The sequence below is a fragment of the Pteropus vampyrus genome, unplaced genomic scaffold, assembly GCF_000151845.1.
Source record: "Pteropus vampyrus isolate Shadow unplaced genomic scaffold, Pvam_2.0 Scaffold6, whole genome shotgun sequence".
In the NCBI taxonomy this organism is placed as follows: domain Eukaryota; kingdom Metazoa; phylum Chordata; class Mammalia; order Chiroptera; family Pteropodidae; genus Pteropus; species Pteropus vampyrus.
In genome coordinates, this window is record NW_011888787.1 from 267,860 (window position 1) to 292,660 (window position 24,801).

General features: G+C 48.8%; 2 protein-coding genes across 6 annotated transcripts in view; one reads left to right on the plus strand and one right to left on the minus strand.

Annotated features, from left to right (window-relative positions):
* Nucleotides 1–16,572, plus strand: part of PDZK1 (PDZ domain containing 1) — a 28,972-nt gene extending 12,400 nt beyond the window's left edge. For all 3 annotated transcript variants that reach the window (XM_023535202.1, XM_023535201.1, XM_023535198.1), the window contains exons 2-8: nt 6,277–6,488; nt 7,210–7,450; nt 9,096–9,232; nt 10,055–10,250; nt 12,472–12,668; nt 14,891–15,109; nt 16,028–16,572. In XM_023535202.1, coding sequence (XP_023390970.1) covers nt 6,279–6,488; nt 7,210–7,450; nt 9,096–9,232; nt 10,055–10,250; nt 12,472–12,668; nt 14,891–15,109; nt 16,028–16,354 — 1,527 coding nt within the window. In that variant the 5' untranslated portion in view covers nt 6,277–6,278 and the 3' untranslated portion in view covers nt 16,355–16,572. The remainder of the gene's footprint in view (nt 1–6,276; nt 6,489–7,209; nt 7,451–9,095; nt 9,233–10,054; nt 10,251–12,471; nt 12,669–14,890; nt 15,110–16,027) is intronic.
* A 1,257-nt stretch (nt 16,573–17,829) lies between these two features.
* The window catches only part of LOC105296235 (Golgi pH regulator), a 42,076-nt gene continuing 35,104 nt past the window's right edge, over nt 17,830–24,801 (minus strand). For 2 of the 3 annotated variants that reach the window (XM_011366232.2, XM_023535205.1), the window contains 4 exons: nt 21,451–21,546; nt 19,779–19,868; nt 18,839–18,904; nt 17,830–18,695 (listed from right to left, as the gene is read on the minus strand). In XM_011366232.2, coding sequence (XP_011364534.1) covers nt 18,489–18,695; nt 18,839–18,904; nt 19,779–19,868; nt 21,451–21,546 — 459 coding nt within the window. In that variant the 3' untranslated portion in view covers nt 17,830–18,488. The other variant, XM_023535204.1, reaches the window with a different exon arrangement.

The following is a 24,801-nucleotide window of genomic DNA, read 5'->3' on the forward strand; positions in this document are numbered from 1 at the left end:
GTCAGCAAAGAAGACGCTCCCTGGGCTCTTCCTTTCCTGATGGCCGTCATCTGCGCCTGGCTCTCACCGATGACAGCCCCCTTTTGTTTTCGGCCTCCAAGCAATGCAGTTTATCCCACATCCTTTCTCTCATCTTTTGGAAATTTGGTGACGCTGCCTATTGAGTGAGCCGGTCCACTAGTTGGTCCCTGGTTACCATGGCTACCTGGGCCAGAAATCTCCCTAAGGTAATTCTTCCCTCCCACCGCCTTCTCCGCTCTTATCTGTTCCTTGGGTCCCTTTGCTGCTGCACCTCGGGCTCGCACCTCTTAGAGCTCACCTGCCCAGGTGTTGGGACTCTGGCCAACTTAGTCTCGAAGTTCTAGAAACACTCCCTGGAATCTTATATTTCTTTGATACACAGCATTTGGTGCTTTTTTTTTCTTTTTTTTTTTTTATAATTCCCTAGCTTTCAGGTGTACATGATGCTTCTGGGCTCAAGGAAATCTGAGTTTATTATTTGAGCTTTATTTCATGGGGAACAAAATCTCCAGCCCCGACTCTTCAGCAGCAGAAACTAACTTTGCAGAGGGCGGCGAATGTGTAGACAGAGACTCTCTGATCTGCAAATCAAGGTGCCTGCCCATCCCTAGTCCGTCATCCAATCTCTTCAGCTCCGAAAAGGCAGGAACGCCGCTCAGATGTCCTCCCAGAAAACAGGATTCCCATTACACCAGGCCTCCCACCGGAGGACGGGGACGATGGCGTGCGTGACTGGGCTTCTCTGCTCCAGGTACTGAGTTTAGACGCTGCACATGTTCTATCTTAAGTAATCTTCACCGTGTCCACATGCATTTCCTATTGCGGGTGTTCACCTGTCTTTAGCTCGTATTTAAGAAAGTTGCCCATGCTCTCACAGCTAGCACCTGGTGACATCAGGATTAAAAACTGGGTTTAGCTCTAAACTTGTTCTTTCCAAGGTCCTTTACCCCGACTAGGATGCCAGGGGACGATGGAAGTAAACATGCAAATTCTCTTCACATCAGCCACATACCCACACGGCCACTTAGATTTTTCGTTACCGGAAGTCACTCTGTTCTAAAGATTCTTAAGATGACCTTTTCTGTGTCAACCACTTACTTTTTGAAACTGTCCCCTCAGTCCCTTCTCTTTCCCCCTCCCCATTCATCCTGCCGAGCCGATCCCTCAATCGCTGCCTGTCTTGTCCTCCTGGCTTCTCTGACCTGTCCGTTCACGTGGGCCGCACAGTGTGACGCTCCAGCTCTGTGCTAACGGTGAACACAGAAGTCCTCACCCCCTGGCCTTCTGTTGTATAACATGTCGAACCCCAACTTGGGGCAGAAGTTACCGCTTTCGCCTTCTATTCTCAGCGTGAGAGTCGTGAGGAACCATGCTCATTGGTCTGCTGTGAATTCGTGAGGTCGATCATCTATCTATCTGTCTCAGGAGAGACTGTGTATTTGACCTTAGTTGTTCCTTAGACATTTTTATTCGGTTTGTTGACTCCTTGCAGTGAAACACACTGTGGCTCTTCGGAACCCTTTTTGCCAGTGCTCATAAACTGCCAGCTCAGGAGGCTCAATTCTGTTTAGTCCAGATGGAGTTACTTGAGCCTTTGGAACAGATGTCGGCTCTTTAAAATGGGGGACATGTTGCATAAATCTAGATCTCCAGGTTCTCTTAAGAAATCGGGCAATCCGGCACGTCTTACTTCCTCACAGCAGCTGTCCCCGGGTGCTAAGCCGGGGCTGGTTCCCAGTCCTCTCCTGGCCAGCTTCACTGGCTTATCGCTGGATATTTTGGTCCATTTTCTCAAAGTTCAGGATTTGTCTCAACCACTTTGCAGGAGAGACTGAAGCTGAGGTAAGTGACTTTATTTCCCTCTGTCCTCTTCTGTCTTGTCCCAGTGGAAGTTGTCCCTCTCGTCAAGGCTAAACCCATTTCCTAAGCCCGCCCGTATCATTCCTCGGATATGCAAACATGCTGACAGTTTCTTAACATGAGAAATAAAACCATCCAACAACTTTGCTCGCCCCTCAAGCTCATCTGTTCTAAGACGTACTATATTCATTGTCCCTGCTATTTACTATCCACTTGTTTCTTAGTCCCTTATCCATCTTGGGCTTCCATTTTCTCAACTCAGCGGCATTTTCTGTGTTCATCCTTTTTACCTCTTCCTTGTGAACCATCCGGTCTTAAAATTCTTCTTTACTGTGTTTGGCTATACCGTGAAATCCCAGCCTTCTGCTTATTCTTCTCAGCCTCATCTTCTCGTCGCCCAGATATGGGTGTCAGTCACCCAAGGCTCTATCCCTGGCCCTTTTCCTTCCACATTTCACTCTTGGGCTTCGCCTTGCCCTGCTGCGCAGACTCGAGGCCCTCATCTCCTGAGCGCCAGCCCCACACTTCTGTCTACTGCAGGGTGTCCTGCCAAGTCCTCTGATTTAAACCTGTCCCAACCTGACTTCACCGCCTCATGCCTCACGGGTACGCCATCGTTTAATGACATCGCTTTTCGGCCACTCACCAAAGCATGACCCCTTCCCTTTGCAACAGCCAGCCCGAGTGGGCTGTATTACTCAGATGTATTAGTCTCCTAGCTGCCATAACAGAATGCCACACACCGGGTGGCTTAAACAACGGAAATGTATTTCTCCACGGGTCCAGAGACCAGAAGTCCCAGATGTAGGTGTCAGCAGGTTTGGTTTCTCCCGAGACCTCTCTCCTTGGCCTCTCCCCTTCTTGCTGTGCCCTCACACGGCCTCTTCTCTGTGCACATGTACTGCTGGTGTCTCTTCTGATAAGGATGCCAGACCTATCGGATTAGAGACCCACCCTTATGATATCATTTAACCTTAATTATCTCTTTATAAAGCCCTATCACCAAACAGTCACCTTGGGGTTAAGGCTTCAACATGCGAACTTTGGGAGAGACACGATCCGGTCCATAACAGAAGGGTAGTCCAGGGGTTAAAGCAGGAACGATGTCAGGGTTGGTTAGTAGAGCAAAACTGAGCTAAGGTGATAAATTCAGGGAAAGTACACAGCTGGCCCTCAGGGAGGAGCAGACGGAATGGGACGATGGCTATAGAATTAGAGTATTCTTGCAGCTCAGAGCTGAGAGGAGCCCAAAGCACAGCTGCATTCGAATGTGCTGTGGCCTCAGAAGACTTAACCATACATCTGCCCTCTGTGACTGAGGCCGTGAGACCCCAACAGGGCTACCTGCCCCCACGTGCCCCCACGTGTGAGTGCAGTCAGCCGTAAGTAGGGAGTAATGGCCCCGTGGCTCTGACGCTGCCTGGGGCCGTGGGCCTGCTCTACCTCCTGGGCGCTAGTCATGAGCAGTGTAAATACATATTTTGGATATCCGTGTTGTCGTACCTGTCCCGTCTGAGGTCATCTCTGCATGGAGAAGTCTGAGGGGACAGGCCTGAAGGCTTAGTGCAGTCTGTCTGAGTCCTCACCGTGGTTCTTCCACCCGTCACCTGTGTATATTCTCACGGCTGCCACGCTGGGTCGGGCCCTTTATTGCACGTGAGAAGGATTATTACGACAGCCTCTTACCTGGCCTCCCTCCCGTGTGTCTTTGCTTCAGGCCATACCACCTACCATTCCTGGAGCCCTCTGCTTATAAGCCTTGGGTGCTGCCTGCTGCCTCCCAAACTCAGGCCAGACCCCTCGGGCTACTGGTGGTCAAGACCTTTACGGTCGAATTCGTCACCCGGGAATTCCCGCCTGTTGGTGGTTCTTCAGTCACGCTGGGTGTTTGGCTCATCGACCCTCCTTCCAAACTCGCCCACCTCCGCCCCCGATGTCCACGCTATTCCGTGCCTAAAATGTTCTCTTCCTTCTTCTGCACCTGCTGAGGTTTCTGTACCTACCCCTCTGTCGTCAAGGTCTAAACACAGTCCTGCCTCACTTGGGAACCCCTCCCTTGTCTCGCAGTGTAGGTCTTTTTGTACTAAAGCTTTTCCCTCACCCTAAAGTCCCTCGAGAATAGAGGTGGCGTTTTACTTTACCCCATCGAGCACTTAACACTATTTTACATCTAAGTGTGAGGTGAACATTTGTGGCGTGAGCAGATAAAATCTGTGAGCAGGTTTGGGGTAATAAGGCTTCTTGATGTTCCGTAGACTTTTTGTAGAAAGTCGAAAGACCAATGTTCATGATCCTAAACTTCACCGCTCTGTGCTAACTGAAGAAGCTAACTGTTTAGGGAGGGAAGAGGTCGGTAGGGAGCATGAATGTGAGGGAGAGCTGGCAAGCGGCATTTTCATTCGGCCTTGTGGGATGACTGGGAGATTCACGGGATGAGTGGTCGGGCCTTAGACAAGGATGGGGCTAGGCCTCCACCCACAGGATTGAGGGAGGGGAGGAATGGCCTCAGCTCTTCAGGCAGATAGGTTTGGGGTGAGGAGTGGCCTGTCAGTTTTAATTCATAGGATAAAGAGCCCATGGGGGCTATTAAAGGTTGTTTTCATCTGCTCGACTCTTAAGTTTGCCTGACTTAGAACTAGAACTTGGGGAGGAGGCACAAGGCACAGACTTTAGGCTGCCACTCGCTCCCATGCTGTTGGCCAGTGCACTGACTGTGGGCAGAGCTGGACACTGAGGACGGAACAGGGTGACCAACGGCCTCTCCTAACCAGGCTGTCACCTTGGTTTCTCAAGTCGAGTAAAGGCAAACTCAGGGTGGCTGTTAACAGTTCACCTGACCTTGACATTCTCCTTCCCATGAGGGCATGATCCCAAGCCTGAGGGGAGGGGAGGGCTGTTAGAAGCAGCAAAGGGGATTTTTAAAATGCTCGCGGTTAGGTTTCAAGCCTGGGGATTCTGAGCGGGTAGATCCGAGGGCTTTCTAAGCATCTATTTTTATAAATCCTACCTGATGTGTGAATCGGGCTGGGGGCAGCTAGGATTTAGAATCGAACTGTGAGGTGATTGTGAAGACTCAATGAGATAATGTACGACCTCGACACAGCGTTCTCAAACCATGACGTGATTTTTCTGTGACGGTCTGTAGATTTACACCACCGACTAGTGTACCCGTTTACTCAAACGGACGCGCCTGGTGCCTTTGGCGGACGGAGCAACTCGCAGGATTTCAGGGGCGAGAAATGACGATCCTATAATCGCGAAGTGCCGACTTCATTTCTCCAGCGATTGTCATTTCTTTTTCCTTTCTCAGAAGATTTTGCTTTTCCCCGGCCTGCATCGCGACTGAGCTACAGCGACTTCGGGATTCCTTTACGAAAGCCTCTCTGGGAGCGCGCAGGCGTTACACCAGTAGCCCTGCTGTCACCATGAGGTCACTTTTGTGCTGGGGAATGCTTCGTACTCTCGTCAGGCTCCCCCTGACCCTGAGACGCGCATGTTTCTCAGGGGATCGTGGAGTTTTGATGAGCTACGTGGCTTTAAACTCCCTTCATTCCTACCCCGCCCCCGCACCGGGCGGGCTTCTGAGCATTTATGCCCGTGTGATCTTTTTAAATCCCTGCTTTCGAGGGGAGAAAGCTGACAAGGCCACGGGAATCCTCGAGTATCCCTACCCGGCTCTGACTAGAACTTCTGGGCCTGGAAAACCACTTTTCTATCTCATCCGCGATGCATCCGGCCAGCTCACAGGCCCGGCCGCTCTGTTTTTCAATTGAGGTCTTCCTTGTCTGCCCTGCCTCCCCTAACTCCTAACAATCCTTCAGGTCTTGGAGCTGTCGCTCCTCCAGGAAGCCATTCCTAAGTCCTCCCACCCCATTCCCTGCTCCCGAGGCTTTCCGTTACCGTCTCCTCTCCTGGCAGGTCATTCGCCACCTGTCACTGTAAAACTACGTCCTCCCTGACACGAAAGGCAAAAAGTGTGGGTTGGTTTTGTCTACGCCTTTATCCCCAGGGCCCAGAACTTGCCAGGCTCTTCAAATATTTGAATGAAAGTGGGATCGTATTTTCTTAAAAATCTTCGTTCACGCATTTGGACCTAATTTCTTTAGGTCAGGGGACAAAGAGGAATTTGGTCTTGGAGCTATTGAAATTCAAGCATCTGTGTCTAGTACCCACCCAAATACATGCATCTGAGACTCAAGTAAAACGGTTATCCTTGGGGAGCAGATTGACAAATCATTAGCAAGTCCTGGAAGGTGGCCTCTCCTACCCCTAATATTGCTCCCCAAACCGTCTGGATTTGCCGTGATCAGGAGAATTCTAGGGGATGGAGGACAAGGTTCTCACTCCAATTACGTTTCCTCTCCCATGGATCTATCCATTTGGTTTTCATCACAGAAATGGCCTCCACCTTCAACCCCCGGGAGTGTAAGCTGTCTAAACAGGAAGGGCAACACTACGGCTTCTTCCTGCGAATTGAGAAGGACACCGATGGCCACCTGGTCCGGGTCATTGAGAAGGGCAGCTCAGCAGAGAAGGCTGGCCTCCAGGACGGAGACAGAGTTCTTAGAATCAACGGGGTCTTCGTGGACAAGGAAGAGCATATGCAGGTGAACGGGACACATGTGGCACTTCCTCCAGGATGTGCCCATCCCCACGTTGCTGCTCATTGTTTCGGGTGTCGGTGGAGCTTTCCTGGCTGCCGCGGGCCAGGCGGGACGCCTTCGTGGCTGTACTTTTCTGCCAGCTAATCAAACCTCCCACGCTTACCCAAGAACTGTAAAAATGATGGCTAGATTTAAATAGCGTCAGGTTGAAAATGCATTGCTATGTGCCAGGAACTGTGCTAGGCAATTTCATATTATCTGTTAATCCTCGTTACAACCCGAGGTACGTATTAGCAGTTCACAGGCGTGAGGTGGAGGCTCGGAGAACTCAGCCGGCTAGTGTGTCCGTGCAGTGAACGCACGGGAGTCTGCCCCTGCCCCTGCCCCAGGCCTACCTGCCCCGACGTGGTCACTGTCTTCATGGACCTGGCAGGGCCTGCTGTGCTCTCGGAGGCCTTCGTCCCTAGAAAGGACCAGTCCTCATAAGCGTCGCCTGAGCTGGGGTTGGGTCTCACTCTCCGTTCCTACAGTGCTAGAGGCTCATCCTAATCGGCACCTGGCTCTTGGGAGGACTGGGGTCCCCCCTGCTGATTGGGTGTCGGGGATCGGCTATCGGAATCTCCAGGGCCAGGTAATCAATCAGCCAGATAATCAGCCAGCATCCCTCTCGGGCGGTTGATAGAGGCCGATTGGTTAAAGTTATCTCTTCCCTTCTTCCTCTTAGGTTGTAGATCTGGTCAGAAAGAGCGGGAATTCAGTGACTTTGCTCGTTCTGGATGGGACTTCCTATGAGAAAGCCATGGAAACCAAGGTAGACCTGAAAGAGCTGGGCCAGGAGCCGAGCGCGAACGGCAAGACGCCGAGTCCCGTGGCGAACGGAGGGACCCGGACTCCGACCCAGCCTCGGCTCTGCTACCTGGTCAAGGAGGGCAGCAGCTACGGCTTCTCTCTGAAGACTGTCCAAGGTGAGCCTGAGGGCGGGGCATGGACAGCCAGCTTTCCCGAAGGAAGACGGTGATTAATGACTTCTTTGACTAACTTTTCAGTTGCTATGGCTCTCCGAGGCAGCTGCACTCTCTCCCTCCAGCCCCAGCCCTGCCTCGCACAACTGTGCAGTGAGAGGTCAAGACACTGGACAGCAGTGTGTGTGTGGGGGGGTGGTTACTGGGCACTCTTGACCTTGAGGTCAGAAGCTTCGAGGGTCGATGTTTCTTTATTCTCCTCCAGCTTCCTTAGTGTGAGGGTGGAGAGGAGAATGGAGAATAAGAGGCCAGTAAAAGGAGGTTCTTCATAACAGCTTTTGATTGATAGGTAGCTCGTTTCATCTCTGTGCCCAGGCGGTCACTCATTTATTCAACACATTCTCTCGCACCTAGTGATGTGTCAGACACTGTCAGAGTTGCTGAGGACACCACAAAAGTCTCCACCTCCTGTGACATTTAAATCATACCTTTAGCCGTGGCCCCGCATCACTCTGAGGTGTGACCTTGACCTCAAGCTGAGAGGTACACAGTGATTTGAAAAGTCCGGACCCCCAGGAAGCACTAGAAGTTCGGCTTCTAGAATTTCAGAGGTGCGGGCTGACCTGTGCTCGGCTGACCATGGTTTCTGTAATGGCTTCTCCGGGACCAAGGTTGGAAACTGTGAGAGCTGTTGGCCCTGGGGTTCCACCTTGAATGCTGCCCCTTTGGGGACTGGAGCCACTGGTGGCGGGCCATCTCCTGGTGAGTGGACCTATAGGAAGAGCGGACCTATAGGAAGCATAAACTAGTGTCCATGGCTTACTTACTGCAGCAAGAAATACGAACTAGCTGTAAGAGGTATTTCTCAAGTTTGCCAATTAAACACAATGGTGGTGTAGGTGGTCGAGGGCAGCTTGGCATTGCTTAGAAGTCCGTTATCAGAAACATGGAAAAAAATCATCATAATTCAGATCCTATTCACTTGGCCCTTGGGCTAACGTCCATGGTGAATGAATGGTTTCGGTTAGCTTTATGAAGAAAACGTTTCCTTCGTGACGAATATATAAATGTTGTGTTTAAGGAAGCAGAGTTTAAGTTACTGTTATTCCTTACAAATAATTTATCTGGTCATTATACGGCAACCTTTTGCTTAGACCGGATATTAATATCTTGAAAGGATTGACAGCATTCTTTTAAGAAGCACTGAAGTCACAGCGCCGTCTGACCCAGACCGTTCGTGTGTAAGCTTCCCGTCCTCTTTCGCTCGCGTGAGTGAGATGTGTCGAATCCGTCGGTCTGTGATCATTGGTGACAGTGCTAACTAACCAGGACGGAATGGAGTGCATGCCTTCTAATTCTACGAAAGCAAAGGGAGCGTGACACATGAGCATGGTTTGGTACTTTCTGGTTCAAGAGGCCGGTGCCACCTGCGGGTCCTTCCTCGCATCGAGTTGGGCTCAGAAATTCCATTCGAATCAACGACGACTGAGCAATGGCTGCGTCGAGCTCAGCCAGGAGCTCTGCACGCAGTTCCAGATCCGGAGCCAGGCTCTTTGAGTTAACCCTAAAACTGAAAGTTCTAGTTTTACATTATTGGGAGAGAACCTTTTACCGTTGTACTTTCTGCGTCCGCCCCCTACTCTTCCAGGTAAAAAGGGCGTGTACATGACGGACATAACGCCTCAGGGCGTGGCCATGAAGGCTGGCGTCCTGGCCGACGACCACGTGATGGAGGTCAACGGAGAGAACGTAGAGGACGCCACCCACGAGGAGGTGGTTGAAAAGGTGCGTCTCGAAGGGCTGCTTTCCTCACCTCTGCTCTGGTTGGAGGTGGCGGGAAGAGAGCAGTCGGGGTTTGTGACGCGGGGGGCGTGACTATAATGATGGGAAGTGGCCCCTTTGTATTGAGAGCAAACAGACTCGCTAGCGCCGTGAGCAGGGTTGGTAACGGGGTCGAAGGCCTTCGCTCGTTTCACGTCATCTTGAAGAAAAGGGGTTTCGAGAGCCACTAACTTCATCTTTTGGATCTTGAGTGGGCCTGATTGGGAGCCCCCTCCGAATTTAGAATAGATCAGTGTTGAGCCCACGTTACTGAAAGGTTCGGGGCATAAACGCTGTGGCGAGGAATACGGGGAGTACCCGGGGCCCCCACCCCTCTCATGTCCAGCATCGTTCCAGACTCATGGAGAACACGCCGAGGTTTTCGTCTGAGGTCATGTGGACCCCTGAGAACTGACCGACCTTCTCTTCTCTTGGTAGAATGATCTTTCGAAGTAGGCCTTGACTTTCTTTGGTTTTCCAAACTCCTTCTCCAGCCTTCGCCTGAGTACCTTTCTGGGTTTGCCGAATTCCAGCTCACACTTGGGTTCAGTTGGCATCGGTGTGGGCGAGGTCACACCTAACGAAAGGTAGAACGAGAGCCTTGGCAGCAGAGGTAGATAAACACCAGTGAGGTGGCAGGAAAGAGCGTGACAGCTGAAACCCGGGCCCTCCGTCCCGTGTGTTCTGTTGAATCTAGACTCTCGGTCCCTCTGTCCAGAACGGTCCTCTCTCTCAGCATCGTTCTTGGAGACCGACGCTGGTCCTCACCTGTGCGTGTGCTTGCAGGTGAGGAAGTCGGGAAGCCGTGTCATGTTCCTGCTGGTGGACAAGGAAACTGACAAGCACCACAGGGAGCAGAATATAAAGTTCGAGCGAGAGACAGCGAGTTTGCAGTTCCTGCCCCTCCAGCCCCGGGCTGTGGAGATGAAGAGGGGAAGCAGCGGCTACGGCTTTCACCTGAAGAGCAGCCCAGAGCAGAAGGGTAAGGCGCGGGCAGAGCCGGAGCCCACAGCGTCCCCGCCCGGTCTGACTCCAGAGCTCCACGAGGCCCCCAGCTCCCCACCAGGTGCACGAGGGGGACAGTAAGAAGCTGGAAAGCAAAGCTGGGTCAGTTTCCATGCAACCCCGGGGCCTGCTGGGCACCCCCAGGTTTCCATGGCAGAATAAGAAGGCAGGATTTCGAAGCTGGGCAATAGTATGCTGGTAAATTGGCTCTCGGGGTTGGGGGGTAAAAGCATCGTTATTCGTAGCATTTGTTGATTTTTGCGGTGTAAATACTCCCACCGTGTCTGACTCCAAGCTACCAACACGTCACAGTTGAGATTATGCACAACCAGTTCTCAGGAGCTGGTGTGAGGAGACCCAGCACGCTGGACTGGAGGCAAGGTGTGGGGCGGGACCTGGGACTCGAACAGAACCAGGAGGCTTTCTGATAGGCACAGAGGTCCTCCCAGGGCAGGTGACTCTATGAAAGAATGTAATAAGTTCAGGCCATGTAAACTGTTATACAACAGGAGTTGCTGTTTCTTTTTACTGTATCTATTTACCTGACTTGATCAAATGTTAATTTGGTCCATGTTATGTAAAAAGTATCCTCAGGACCTTTGAGACTATCAAGTGGATCAGACAGAAATTCTTAGTCAAGGAGCCTCCTATCACTAGAGGAGATAAGAAACACGTGTAACCGAAGGTAGATACCGAGAAGCACCCCAATAAAAGGGGGGGTGGCAGTGGAGGGAGGTAAAGTCCTGTAGAACTCCAGATTGGAGCCAGCTCTTCTCTCTAGAAGGCGCTAGAAGGCTTCATGGAAGAGGTGGCATCTGGGCTCAGGCTCTGTAGTATGAATGGAATTTGGACTAGACACAGCAACGACGAAGAAGGCCATTCCAGAAGGACAGCTGTGTGAACCAAGCAGGGGGGCGCAGGCAGTTTGAGTGACATCTAGAGCGTAGCGCGGGAAACCAGGTTAGAAGGGCGGTTTGATTGACAGGGAAGGACCTCCGACGCCAGGTTGAGTTTGGACTTGGTTCTAGTTGTGAGGCGTTAAGTTTTTTGAGCAGCGTGAGAAGAAAAAATTAAGCCTCCAGTGTTTTGGGGGCTTTAGACATCTCAGTCACTCCCAATAATTCTGCAAGAAATGCTGACGTGGAGGGCTTAGAGAAGATCCAGTGATTATCTAAGGTCAATAGTTAGCTGTGGAATAACCGGGATCAGACTCAGGTCTGTTTAGCTCCAAAGCAAAGCTGATGCTGTTGCACTGGGGAGTGACTTGGTCAGACTTTGCGTCAAGGTGAATCTGAAGGTGGATGTGTATTGAAGGCAAGGATCAGGGACAGGGAGAGCAACTGGTAGTTTAGGTAGAACTCAAGGCAGGAACTAACACAAACCGCATTTAGGGTTACGGAGGTGGAACTGGAGAAGCAATGCCTGTGATGTTAAGGTAGCACCGTAAGACAGCAGTTGACAAGAACGGGCAGTGGGTGGTGAGGCGGGTCAGAGGCTGAGTGTCAGTGGGGGGCGATGGTGCTCCAAGTGACAGGTGAGGGGTGCTTTGGGGATACATTACGTTGGGAAGGAGCTCTGGGCTACCCAGTCGGAGATGCCCAGCAGCCAGTGGGAAAAGTAACACTGAAGCTCTTTAAAACAGTGCTCGGCACAAAAAAGGAACGAGCAGTGGCATCCGGTGAAGATGTTCAAGTCACGGGAAGGCCAAAGACGCAGCCTCGAGGCGTGCGCACAGACCCGTTCACGGGGCTACTACAATGCCCGCAGGGGTTTCCTAGGGTCTGAATATTTTGGTTTTGCTCTTTGTGCTCGCCCCACCCCAGCCCGCCTTTTATGGCTCAGCTTCTACATAAGATGCGTGGGTCCAGGCTCGCCCACCGACCTCCCAGGAACCTGCTGACTCTTCATGCTCAGTGCGCTATTTTGTCAAGATTGAATTCCAGGCCCTTTTAGAAACAACATGATTTTCTTTAAGGCCCTTTCATTGCCAATGGCTGGGTTTGTTCCTGGAGTTGAGTTCCGAGCAGGGAATGGGGCTGGAGAAGGGTGCTCACGGGCTTCCTAGGATGCCAGTCGGGGGACAGAGCCCGTAGTCAGCCTGCCTTTTACCTCTATTTCATCAGTGCTTTGGGCGGCAGAAATCCTAGTTTTTCAGTGATCTTTCTGATAACGTCATTTATTTCGGGGGGTGGGGTTAGGTCAAGTCATCAAAGACATAGACCCCGGGAGCCCAGCGGAGGCGGCTGGCCTGAAGACCAACGACCTGCTAGTGGCTGTCAACGGCGAGTGTGTGGGGTCCCTGGGTCACGACGACGTGGTGGAGATGATCAGGAAGGGTGGGGATCAGATTTCGCTGCTGGTGGTGGACAAGGAGACGGACGAGCTGTATAGACTGGTAAGTGGAACAGGGCCACACGCTCAGGCGTTATGGGGGCTCCATCGCGTCTGCCCCCACGCTGGGCTCAGGCACCCCTTTTTTTGAGCCAATGCTGTTCAGTCCACGGGTAGCCTCTGTTTCCACTCACGAGCCCATGGTGTCAGCACCGGTGTCCAGTGCCGGCTGATGAGAGTAGGGCCGATTTCAGCCGGCTGGATCATCTGTCTGCTTGGTTAAGTGACCACCTTGCTCTCCAGACCGGAAGGGGCACAACGATGACCTTGAGGCTGCACTGAACCTCAGGGTGGCAGAGACAGGAGAGTGCCAAGTGACTGGCACGTGAGTTTTAAGTCCTAAGCTTCAAGATTTGGAAAGAATTTGCAAATATAACTGCAGAATTACTTTTGGTTATCTTGAGAAAAATCCACGATCAGTAGACTACCGGAAAAAGGCAGACACGGCCCTAAGTTTCCTAAACAGGGACCAAATGAATTTTAAACTATAGGCCAGCAAGTTCCATCGATCCCATGTAAAAGCCTAGAAAGGCTTATTAAACAGCTTGTAGTAATTTGAAAGGCTACTCCATGTGAGAAGCAGACTTATTTTTGAGTTGTTCTGGGCACAGCTTCACCCAATAGAGACGCCGTAGGGAGGCAGGTTTTGCCTTAGGACCCCCGAAGCCGCTAGGAGCGTGATCAGCTACTTCTGCAGAGTGCTGAGCTCCCAGCTGGGGGAAACGATCGAGAAGTCAGAGGTCACTGCTCGGCTGCTGTAGAGAGGATTATGACATCGAGTCCTTTCCAACTTCTAATCTTATGACAGAATGCTTTAACTATAATTTTAATGTTTTGGTCAGTTTGAGAGAAAACGCTAATCTAAAAAGATGTCTGTCCTCATCTTCTTCCTCCCTGTTCCCTCCAAAGTAAGTTGCATAGGTGAGTTGGATCGTAAGGGGTAGATTAGTGAATAATACACCTAGAACACCAGTTCCTAGAACACACCAGACACCCAATATTTGAAGAATGAAAACTCATTAAGTGTATGTTACTGTACTTTGCCTCGAGATTAGCTGCTACTGTCGGACACAGCTGATGTGCTTGTTTGAGGGGTGATGTCAGGTATTCGTGCATGTAATCAGTTACTGATAATTTTCCACGTTTTAAAGAGAAAAATGTGGAACATTGGCAAGTGTATCACTAAAAGGTCTGAAGTTAGCCGAGCTGGGTAGCGAGCAGGTTCTGTGCTGATGCTACTCTCGCTTAGCAAACGGTCTTGTGGCAACCGGAGGACCCCACGTCTGCCCTTGGCCAAGCCTCTGAACGGGAGGATCGGGGACAGAGCACACATCGTACTCACTTTCGATTACTGCATTTTTCACTCATCGCCTGACACGTCTTGGACACTTCTGGGCAGCAACTTAACTGCTGATCCAGGATCTCACCATATCTAAACCTATCCTTTTAATTCTCTCAACTAAGACCCATGGCTGGCTAAGCCCTTAGTTCTGTAAAAGAATTAGTCATGTTTCCTGCTCCGTGCCTCTTTTGTATTCGAGACCATCACTGCTGCTTCTCAAGGATGGTCTGGGAGTTGAGATGGCTTAGAAGGAGTTTAAAGATGGTGAGGAGTTTCGCATGACAGACGTGTCAGCTGAGGGTTATAACACTAAATAGTAAAACAGAGGACAGCAGGTCTGGAGGGGAAATAATCTTTGATACCATGTGACCATTGGATGGCCGCCACCCTGCACCCCTTACCCCTATGCGTACTTTAGATAGTGATAAAAATAGCGTCTTGGTTTCACTTTAATGTGTTTAAGGAGCTCTGGCCATGACCTTGCTGAGGGGGAAGGGCCACACGAACCTGCTTGGCGTGAGGCACTGGGCAAGTCCCTCAGTGAGTGTAACTTCCAACAGGGGACAGATTCCCACGTTTCACAGTGACTCGCTCACTATCACCAAGTCAGAGGAGCCAGCGACCCTGTGACTTATTTTCGGATCCTTGCAGGACGCCCCGGGCTGCCTTTGCTTTACGCACGTGTGCACCTGTTCCCGTGCTTGTACACGACACTCCGTGACCGAGCTCGGCTCCTTTATACCTTTTCCGGTTGGAGCAGAGGACTTTTACAGCCCACAAGTAGACATCTCACGTATGACACCTTGTAAATTAAACCAGCGCGTTTAATAAAGTGCAACCCCTCACTCTTACAATTCATGTTTTTCCCCCTTTATTTTCAAAAGGCTCATTTTTCTCCATTTCTCTACTATCAAAGTCAAGAACGGCCCGAGGGCTCTGTCCAGGAGGCTCCGGCTCCCGCTGCTCCTCTGGACGGCCCCAGTCCAGACGCCACAGAGGAAGCAGAACACAAGCCGAAGCTGTGCAGGCTGGTGAAAGGCGAACAGGGCTACGGCTTCCACTTAAATGCGCTTCGGGGTCAGCCAGGCTCATTCGTCAAAGAGGTAGGTGATCTGGTTCCGGCAGCCGCCGAACACGGCCGGGCAGGAGGGTGTGAGTTCTCCCGGTCCGTGACGGTGTAGGAAAAAGGCCACACGGAAGGCCTGTGTCACGCGCCATGATGGCTGTCGTGCCCTGTGTCCTCTCGCATAGCTCCCAGGACATCCTAAGCTCACTGCTTTTTTCTTGAACGTCTGTCCCACCTCGCTCTCCAGCGACCCCTGAGCAACGTGCAGGTTAGCAGTGCTCGGGCCCCCCGCAGCTGAAAATCCACGCATGAGTTCTGACCCCCCAAAAACTTAACTACTAACAGTTGACCGGAAGCCTTATGGATAACGTAAACGTTGCTTAACACATATTTTATATGTTACATGTATTACATACTGTGCTTGCAATAAAAAAAATGTTATTAAGGGAATCATGAGGAAAGGCAGTTACGGTATTTGAGGAAAGCCCACGGGTAAGTGGACCCGCGCAGTTCAAACCTGTCGTTCACGGGTCCACTGTGCTTCCAAATCAGACGGCCCGTGAGCCGACAGGACCGTGGCTGACGGCCACTAGCGGCCCCCCGGAGGGATGCCTGGTGGCGTCTGTGCGCCCGGTGTAGAGCCCCTGCCCCGCAGGGCCGGCAGCAAGACTGTCCCTAGCGCTCTCAAGTTGGGGAGGAGGGAGGGGACCTGTGACACCTAATGCCTTCGACGTCTCAGACGCACATGTGATACCCAGCCGCGGTGACGCTGCTCACTGGAGTTCGGAAGTTGTAGCTTTCACAAGCAGAAAAGCAGCAGGGCAGCGCTGAGCTTCTGTGCCCCGATGGAAAATAACAGGGCTAGGAACAGATTCTCCAGCCGCGCCCTCCCCAGTGCAGGACAGAGTCCAACGCTCCCCGGCGTTCGGAGGTGGGACTCGAGCTCTGTTCGCAGGTCCAGCAGGGCAGTCCTGCCGACCTGGCTGGCCTGGAGGATGAGGACATCGTCATCGAAGTCAACGGGGTGAACGTGCTGGATGAACCTTACGAGACGGTGGTGGACAGAGTCCAGAGCAGTGGGAACGAGGTCACGCTCTTAGTCTGTGGAAAGGTGGCCTACGATTATTTCCAGGCCGAGAAGATCCCGATCGTGTCCTCCATGGCCGACCCGCTGGACGCGGCCCCGGACTCCGCAGAAGGCTCGCCGGCGGAGTCGGAGCCGGGCTCGCCTGTGGCGAAGGAGCGGGTGAGTGGCGGGGCACTCTGCCAGTGCTGTCACTGAGCGGGTGTGTGTGTGTGTGTGTGTGTGCGCATGCGTGTTTGGGCTGCTACAACAAAATACCACAGAGTGAGTGGCTTATAAACATCAGCATTTATTTCTCACATTTCTGGAGGCAGGAAGTCCGAGATTGTGACTCCACCAGGTTCGGGTTCTGGTGAGGACCCTCTTCCGGGGTGTAGACGGCGCGTTCTCACTCTGCCCTCAGAGGCGGGTAGGGGCTGGGAGGTCTGGGCACCCTCTTCTCTTATGACACGGATCCCAGCTCTGTCCTCTCGACCTAATCTCCTCCCAAAGGCCCCCCCGCCCCCAATGCCTTGGATTTTAACATATGAATTTGGGGGGGATACAAACATTCAGACCATAGCCATTGACCATATTCTGAATCGCTTAACAAAGAAACTAGCCGTCTTAAGAATCCTATGATATCGCTGTAGGGAGTCAATGACAGTACTATGCTAGCTTTACAGAAAAGAAATATAAACATTAACAAATTTGTGAGTGCCAACCAGCAAGCTGGAAACGAAGCCCGACACAGAAGCAGGTCACCTGGCCTCCGGGAAGTGACTCTCGTCCCTGACTTAAGTCACGCGGCTCTCGAAGAGATCACCCACGTCCTGATGCTCGCTCTGCTCACGGACCCTTTGTTCTCCTTTGCACAGGCCCACAGTACAGCCTCTCATTCCTCCAACTCCGAAGACACAGAGATGTGATCGGAACGAGTGATGGCTTTGGCTGCTAGCGGTTTCTGGGTATTTAATAGGAAGCCTTTCCCAAGGAAGGAGCTGCCACCTGTTTGCTGTCCGTCAGAGGACGCCTGCGGAAGCCAGTTCAGCACATGTGATTGTCTTCTGTTGCCCTCTGTCTCAGGGGTGGCTTCTGCAGCTGGCTTATTTATGGTTAACTTAGGGAAAATTGAGGCGGGAGCCAGATTTTTTTCATGAGATCTCTTTCAAGCATCAACTTAACTACATTTCTCTGTATGATGACCTCTCTTCCTTCTGTAGACTCCTTGAGCACCAAAGATGATTCATAAATCTGTGTGTGTGAGAGCTGCTGATTAAAGGATCTGAGCAGATAAGCAAATTCAATTTATGCTTTTTAAAGGATGTTGTGGTTGCTAAAATAAATGCCCTTAAAAGTGCCTTTTGGGTATGCTTTGAACCTTCCCTGTCAGCTGACCTAACCTTAGGTTAGACAGCGCTTTGGTTTTTGGTAAACTTTCTAAGCTTTGACCTTTGTTTTGCCTCTAGAAACCCAAAATGATAAAATTCAGAATACGATCTTAGTAATCAATAGAGACTATCTGGTAATAAAATTCAGGATTTTCTTAAATTGGCTTTCTGAGTGTTCTAAACATTTTCCAACACCTACCTTTTATAGGTGAAGAAATCGGGTGACTTATTCCAGTTAGTTACTCATTCCTTTACCCACAGCACGAGGAGCAGGTAGAAAGAAAAAAACGAGACATCACTGAATTGAATGTAAAGCGATTCACTTTTAAATAACATCAAGTCAGAAGTAAATCTAGAAAAATGGCATACTGGAAGTCTCTTTTGCTGGAATCTGTTTTAGTTGCACCTCATCCCACCCCATCCCCAGAAAAGAACGATACCCTCGTGCTTGTTTTAACGGGGCGGGGGCTGGGGAAGGGCGGGTGGATGTCGACTCGCGCTGGATCCCACGAGCGTAACCCCGAGCTATCCGGTAAAATGAAGTTGAGGCCAAAGCATCACCATCTCCAATTTTAATGAAAGTCTCGAGGGAAAGCCGTGACCTTCTCCATCCATGTGAACCTTGACTTAGCAGTCCTCCATGTCCGGCCCAGCTGCCTTAGACGGCTCCTGCTGTGGGGGTCCCGTGTGTCCCCACGATCACCCCACCCCGCAGTCTCCTAGCTCCTTCCCGCCCACCCCCTGACGCTGCACCCTCCTGGGACCCACGCAGGCTGCTCTCGGCTGCGTACTGGCTTCACGGTCACAGTACCGTCTGACGGAAGGCAGAGCTGCAGGCAGCGTGTGCTACCCCAGTGTTTGTTGGCTTAAAAAATTCCAGGCCCCAGTCCCCTCCGTTTTCTCCCTCTTACATCCGAATTCCGACGCCACCGGCCTGTTAGCAGTCTGTGACAGGCGTGAGTTCAAGGCGTCATATGCTTCTCCGGTGCCTGTTTGTGAGCCAGGTAGAGGAAGAGTATGCTGGACAGAGCGCTGACCAGGAAGATGACGTCGAACCAGCGGTGGTAGAAGCTGAACTGCAGCTCTCCGAGGACCTGCGTGATGATGGCGCGGTACTCCAGCGGCATGCTCATCCGGATCAGCAGCACGGACGACACGAAGTACATGCCCTGGAAGCCGCACACGGAGACCCAGAAGTCACTCCGAATGCAGTGAGGGACGGGTGGGAGGAAGTGGTTAAAACACTTAAGAGCATACCACTCACTTCTGGCATTTTGCCATTGTAAACGTGAAGCAAGTTTGCTAAACTTACCATTATCTGTGCCAACAGCAGGACAATGACGTTGGAAGACTTACTGCTCGAGATGGCGTAGAAGAACTGTCAAGAAAGGGAGAAGAGGTGGGTTTGCGCAGCTCTGCTAGACTCCTGCGTCAAGAGCATCGAGTAGCATGGCTGACATCTAATGAAGTGTCCCTTCTGTGCCACGATCCCGTACGGAACAGCTCCCATGGCTGAGGCTGTCCGGATGGCTGGGAAACCATCCGGGGACAGCTCTCCCACGGGCAGCTGGTGGTGGTTTACGTATCACAGCATAACATGGAAGGATCCCAATCGCTATCAAACTTTTCAGAAACCACGTCACACGCAGGACCGTCGCTGTAAGCTACTCCGAGCCCGTGTAATTGTTACGAGGCTCCTGAGCTATTTCCAAAATTGTCTTAGATGCCTGAGGGTCCCGTCTCCTCCTCTCCCAACCTCCTCTTTTATTTGAACTCTTGGATCTTGGAATCTCTACCTCTTCTACCAGAGAATTTACCTTCCATGGAGCTTTCCTATGCTGATGAGAAAACAGCTGAACATTCTGCTTCTCCGACTTCCACATCCTCCTGACAAGTGGCTGTCAGTTACACCAACCTCAGAGACCCAGCGCCTTCATTCCGGCATCTGCTGAGTGCCTGCCTACCCCGTGCCGGGTTCTGTTCCAGATGCCGGGGACAGAGTGAACAAAGCAGACCCTGGTCTCACTCTATGACCTTTGCTAACTGTACGTATGTATCCGATTGATATATGATATAAATACATCATCAATTTATACATTAGTTTAACTTTTTAAAATTCTGTTGTATGTCTCTGAAATATTTGTGACTGTTGTCTGAGATCTCAGAAGGCAGAGATCATTAGGTAAAATTATTTCATGGAACCACATGTAATTAAACAAATAAGTACTCTTTAAGTCCGTGACACAACATACCTTGGTAAGAGTGATCAGCAATCCTCTGATAGATGTGACGATGATTATTCCAACCAGGATGAAGGAAATATGTTGGGACCAGAACTTCACCTGCCACCGTAATAGGGAAAAAAAAAATCTGTTAAATCTCTGTTCGAGAGATGTGAAGGCTAAGAAGGTACACTCTGATGGCTTCTGTGACTGTGAGAGGGGACTTCATTAAGCCCTACCTGATTTAAAAAAAAATTTAGGTAGGGAGGAAAGCGAGTAAGTGACAACTAAAACACCTACAGGAAGGCCGCAGGGGACATCTTTATTAGCAGACTGAATCAAGACTTCAGGACAGGAGGCAACTGCAGTGATGAAAATAACACTCATAAATCAGAAAAAACAGTCGTGACAGAACTTCAGTGTGATAAGTGAAAAGCATGAATTACAAGGAAATCAAAGAGCAGCTTGATTATTTTTAATATCGTGAATGACAGTTGTCTGATCACCTAAGACTTTAAGAATTTTTCTTTTTATAATAAAAGAATACACAGACATTCCCAGCCATGGTCTAGGAAGCAGGTGACCTTCAGTTTGAATCAAATGATGATGATACCTTTTCTCCTTTTGGACTGCTTCACAGTGACAGGCAGCTTTGGGACCCTGTGCTTGATTCAGGTCTGAAAAGTATCTGAGGGAGAGCTGCTATTACTAACATCTGAAAGATTGTATCCAGAATTACGAATTATATAAAGTATATAAATAAATCACAGGTGGAACACAGCAACTGAAGAGCATCTGAAAGCCCTGATAAGGAAGAGCATCTCTAAAATGTAGCCCAGTAAAACATTTAAAAGAGGAGAACACAGTATGACCTGCATACTGCTTGAAGGACAGCGAGAGCATGCTCCGTCACGTGAAGCAGGAGATGCTGCTGGTCTATCATCAAAAAAACGTGCGCTTTCAGCTGTTTCTTAAAGGCTGACGCTCAATTTTCTCTGGTTTGCTTTCAGTTTATGCGGCCAGCGGGGGCGGCCCAGCTGAGACGGGCGGCTGGGGGTGGCATGCAGTCTGTGGCCACGACCACGGCACGGGCAAAAGGCCCTCACAGGGACAAGGAACGCCACACTGGCCATATTTATACCTGGAAAATATTCTATTCTACAGATGAAGACATTAAACTTGAACTGGTACAAGAGTGTTTAAGCGACGGTGGGGTGACAAAGCAGTTGCAAAGACTAAAAAAACTGGTGCGCATGTTACAGTCACCGCCGTTAGCTCAGAGTCCACATTAACTGATAAAGATAATTGTTTTACAGCAGAAATCATTTGAGTGCTAACAAAGAACAGTAATTAGTCGTTAATTTTCTACCAGAGAAATCAAAGGTAAGCTGTGTGTTTGAAGATCTCATCGAGAATGAGAGAGAGAGGTGTCTGAATATTCGATGGGGAGGGCTGGGGAGCGGTAGCTGGCTCCGGAGAAGCCAGGAGGAACTGCAGAAATAACCAGCACGCACTGGTCATTAACTATAGTTTTATGCCCTTCACAAATCTGCCATATGAATGTCGAAATATACAGAGAGTGGGAAGAACCAAAACAGATGCTAATCCCTATAGTAAGGAATTAGACTCTTAACGATTGTAATTTATAGCAGATAAAATAGAAAGAAATAAAAAAAAACCAGGATCTCGATATAACTCTTACATCGAATTGGATCCCCAGATAATTCACAGTGATCTCGATGCCTCTGGTGACAGGATCGGTTTTCCCAACTCGGTCAAAAACGATATTAATGGTTGCCTGCAGAGATATAGATCTTTACATTAGAGCATCTCAATGAGCACTATTGCAAAAAGTGATTTGAAATAATGAATTAATCACCAATGTATCTTATAGGTGGATGTTCCTAAAAATGCAATGCTACTCTCAGTCTGCATCGTACGTAAGAAATCTGCTTTGGCTAGTCACATCTGGCAAACAAAAGTCTTGATCTACCCTTTCTTTCTTTTCTGTAAAGAGTGAAGGGGGATAGGCTATGACATATGACATTATCAGGAGCCAGAAAGGTAACAAACAACCTGGTCAGTGAAGTCAGTGTGAGAGAATCAAGGAATTTAATTCTCGGGGTAATTTTCTGAATGCTCTAAAAACAATCACAACAAAAAAAGAGTCGCAGCTCACAAGCCAACAAAGGAGATCAAATGGAATTACGAAAAACATTCAATTAATCAAAAAGGCAGGGAAATAAAAGGGAACAAGGAAAAGATGACACAAATAAAAAACATAGAGATATGGTTGTTTTAACCCAATCAAACCAACAATCACATTAAATGCAAACGGCATAACCCAGGAGTTGGGGAACTCCGCCACCGCTGTGTGGGAGTGGCCACAGACAATGTGTAGGTGGGTGGGCTTGGCTGTGTTCCAATAAAACTTTATTTACAAAAGCAGGTGGTGGCTGGATTTGGCCTGTGGGCTGCAGATGGCTGACTCCTGGTCTAAACGTGCTCATTAAACAGGAGGGACTGTCAGACTGGATAAAAAAAGCAAGACCTAACGATATGTTGCTTAGAGGAAACCCGACTTAAACACAGAGATACAAACAGCTTAAAAGTGAAAGGATGAGAAAAGATATATTATGCCAACACTAATCGAAAGAGACCGGGAATGTTTACATTCATATCGGCAAAGTAGATTTCACACAAAAAATATTGCCAGAGATTAAAAGAGTCGTTTCGTAATGATAAAAGAAGCGTTTCGACACAGGGTACATAAATGACCCTAAATGTCTATGTACCCAATAAGAGAGCTTTAAAATACATGAAGCATAAAACTGACAGGACTATAAACTTAAAAGGATTCAAATCATGCAAAGTATGTTCTTAGATCACATGAAATTAAATTAGAAATCAATTACAAAACGATTTTTGGAAGGTCCCCAAAACATACTTCTAAATCACCCATGAGCCAAAGAAGAAATCAAAAGGGTAATCGGAAAGTATTTTGAATTGAATGAAAATAAAAATACAACCTATCAAAAAAAGATGCAACTAAAACAGTGCCTAGCAAGAAATTTATAACATTAAAACATCTACGTTAAAAAAAGGCTCAAGTTGACGATCTTCGTTTCCACTTTAAGAAAAAGAAGACCCAAAATAGGCATCGGAGGAGAAATAATAAAGATCAGAGCAGGAATCGATGAAACAGAAAACAGAAAAACAGCAGAGAAAATCAATTAACCCAAAGAATGCTGGTTCTCTGAGAAGTTCGATAAAATGGATGAACTTCTATCTGGACTGATCAGGGTAAAAAGAGAAAAGATACAAGTTGCCCATATTAAAAATGAGAGAGAGAGAGAGAGCACTTCACACCCACTAGGATGACTATTACTGAAAAGGCAGATAAGCAGTGCTGGCAAGGATGTGAGGACCCGCGACTGCCTCCCACTGCCGTGGGAACGCAGAGAACGGCCTGGCAGTGGGGCAGTTTAAACACGCAGTTAGCATGCGACCCAACAATTTTATTCTTACCGGTATATACCTAAGAGAAATGAAAACACGTGTCTACATAAAAACTTAATACATGACTGCTCATAACAGCATTATTTATAATGACTCAAAGCTGGAAACCACCTAAATGTCCATCGACTGCTGAATGGATAAATAAAAATGTGGTACATACATACAATGGAATGACTATTATTCAGCCATGAAAAGGATGAAGCATTGATAGAGGCTACGACACAGACGAACCTTGAAACATTCTGCTAAGTTAGGAAGCGTCTCACACGCAAATTGTACGATTCCATTTACGTGAAATGTCCAGAACAGGGAAATCTAGATCGTGGTGATGGTTGTTGCACGGTGTATACATTTGTCAAAACTTACTAAATTGTACACTTTAAATATGTGTGGTTTAATGAATGTCAATTACACCTCATAAAACTGTTAAAAAAGATGCGCCCCCAAAAGGCTGAACGTTGTAGTAGCTTAGCTATCTTCATTCATCCTCTCCCACGGAATCAAGATTTAAAATGAATAGGTACTGACATCAAGTTATTATAACCTTAGAGCTGTTAAATCCAGAATCCTCCATTCATCTACCTTAATCAAAAATTAACTAACAAGCTGACAAAGCTCCTCTTTGTGCAAACAGCCTCAGTAGAACAATCACTGAACCAGAAAGTCACATCAGCCTTTTCTGTAATCACACTGAAATCCATTAATACCTGCAGAGTGACAAGATGAATAATGCATATAGAACATAGGACGTTATGGGACAGCCACAAAGAATAAGAGCTATAATCGCGTAGGATGAATTTATCTATAGAAATGTTGTAGAATTTACTTTGGACTTAATTTTCTTAGGTCTATGCACGTAATTAAAAAGGACAGGTGGTTCTGTTCTTAGCCGAAGGTAGGAGTGGAGTGAAGTACAGTCATATGCTCATGGATACTGCAGTTTAAACACGCAGTTAGCAGACTGTGAAATAAACTTTTATAAGCACTTCGTATATTTCATAATCTAAGACCTGATTAATGATTTCTGACAAAAGAAAAACGCAACCTCCCTTTTCTAGGTGACCTAAGAAGGAGAAGGAAACAAGAGGCTCAAATATGTGAAAGATCACATTCTCTGCTGACTCGACCAGATTTGAAATTTAGGTTGAAATTTAGTTCAATGTCTCAATCAAACCCACTTTTCTCTTTCTGCCATTACCCGAGAAAACCACCTGACCCCTGACAGTAAAAAAATAATACACTTACCATGAAAATCTTCCAAACGCAATAAATAGAGAAAAAGTAACCCAGAAAATTAAAATATTTTCCCTTGAAAGTTTTGGAGTATTCTATTCTCTCCTGAGGAAAAACAAACATGAAACATGGTCAGTCGCAGCAAAACATAAATTTATATAATTAAAGAAAATGAATGGCTGCTCAGGCTGAGTCAAAAAACCACATATGGTAATAATATTAAAATAATGCTAGTGGGCAACACTTATTGAACGCTTACGTTAAGCCAGAAAAGGGGATAAACACCTTATACGCATTAACT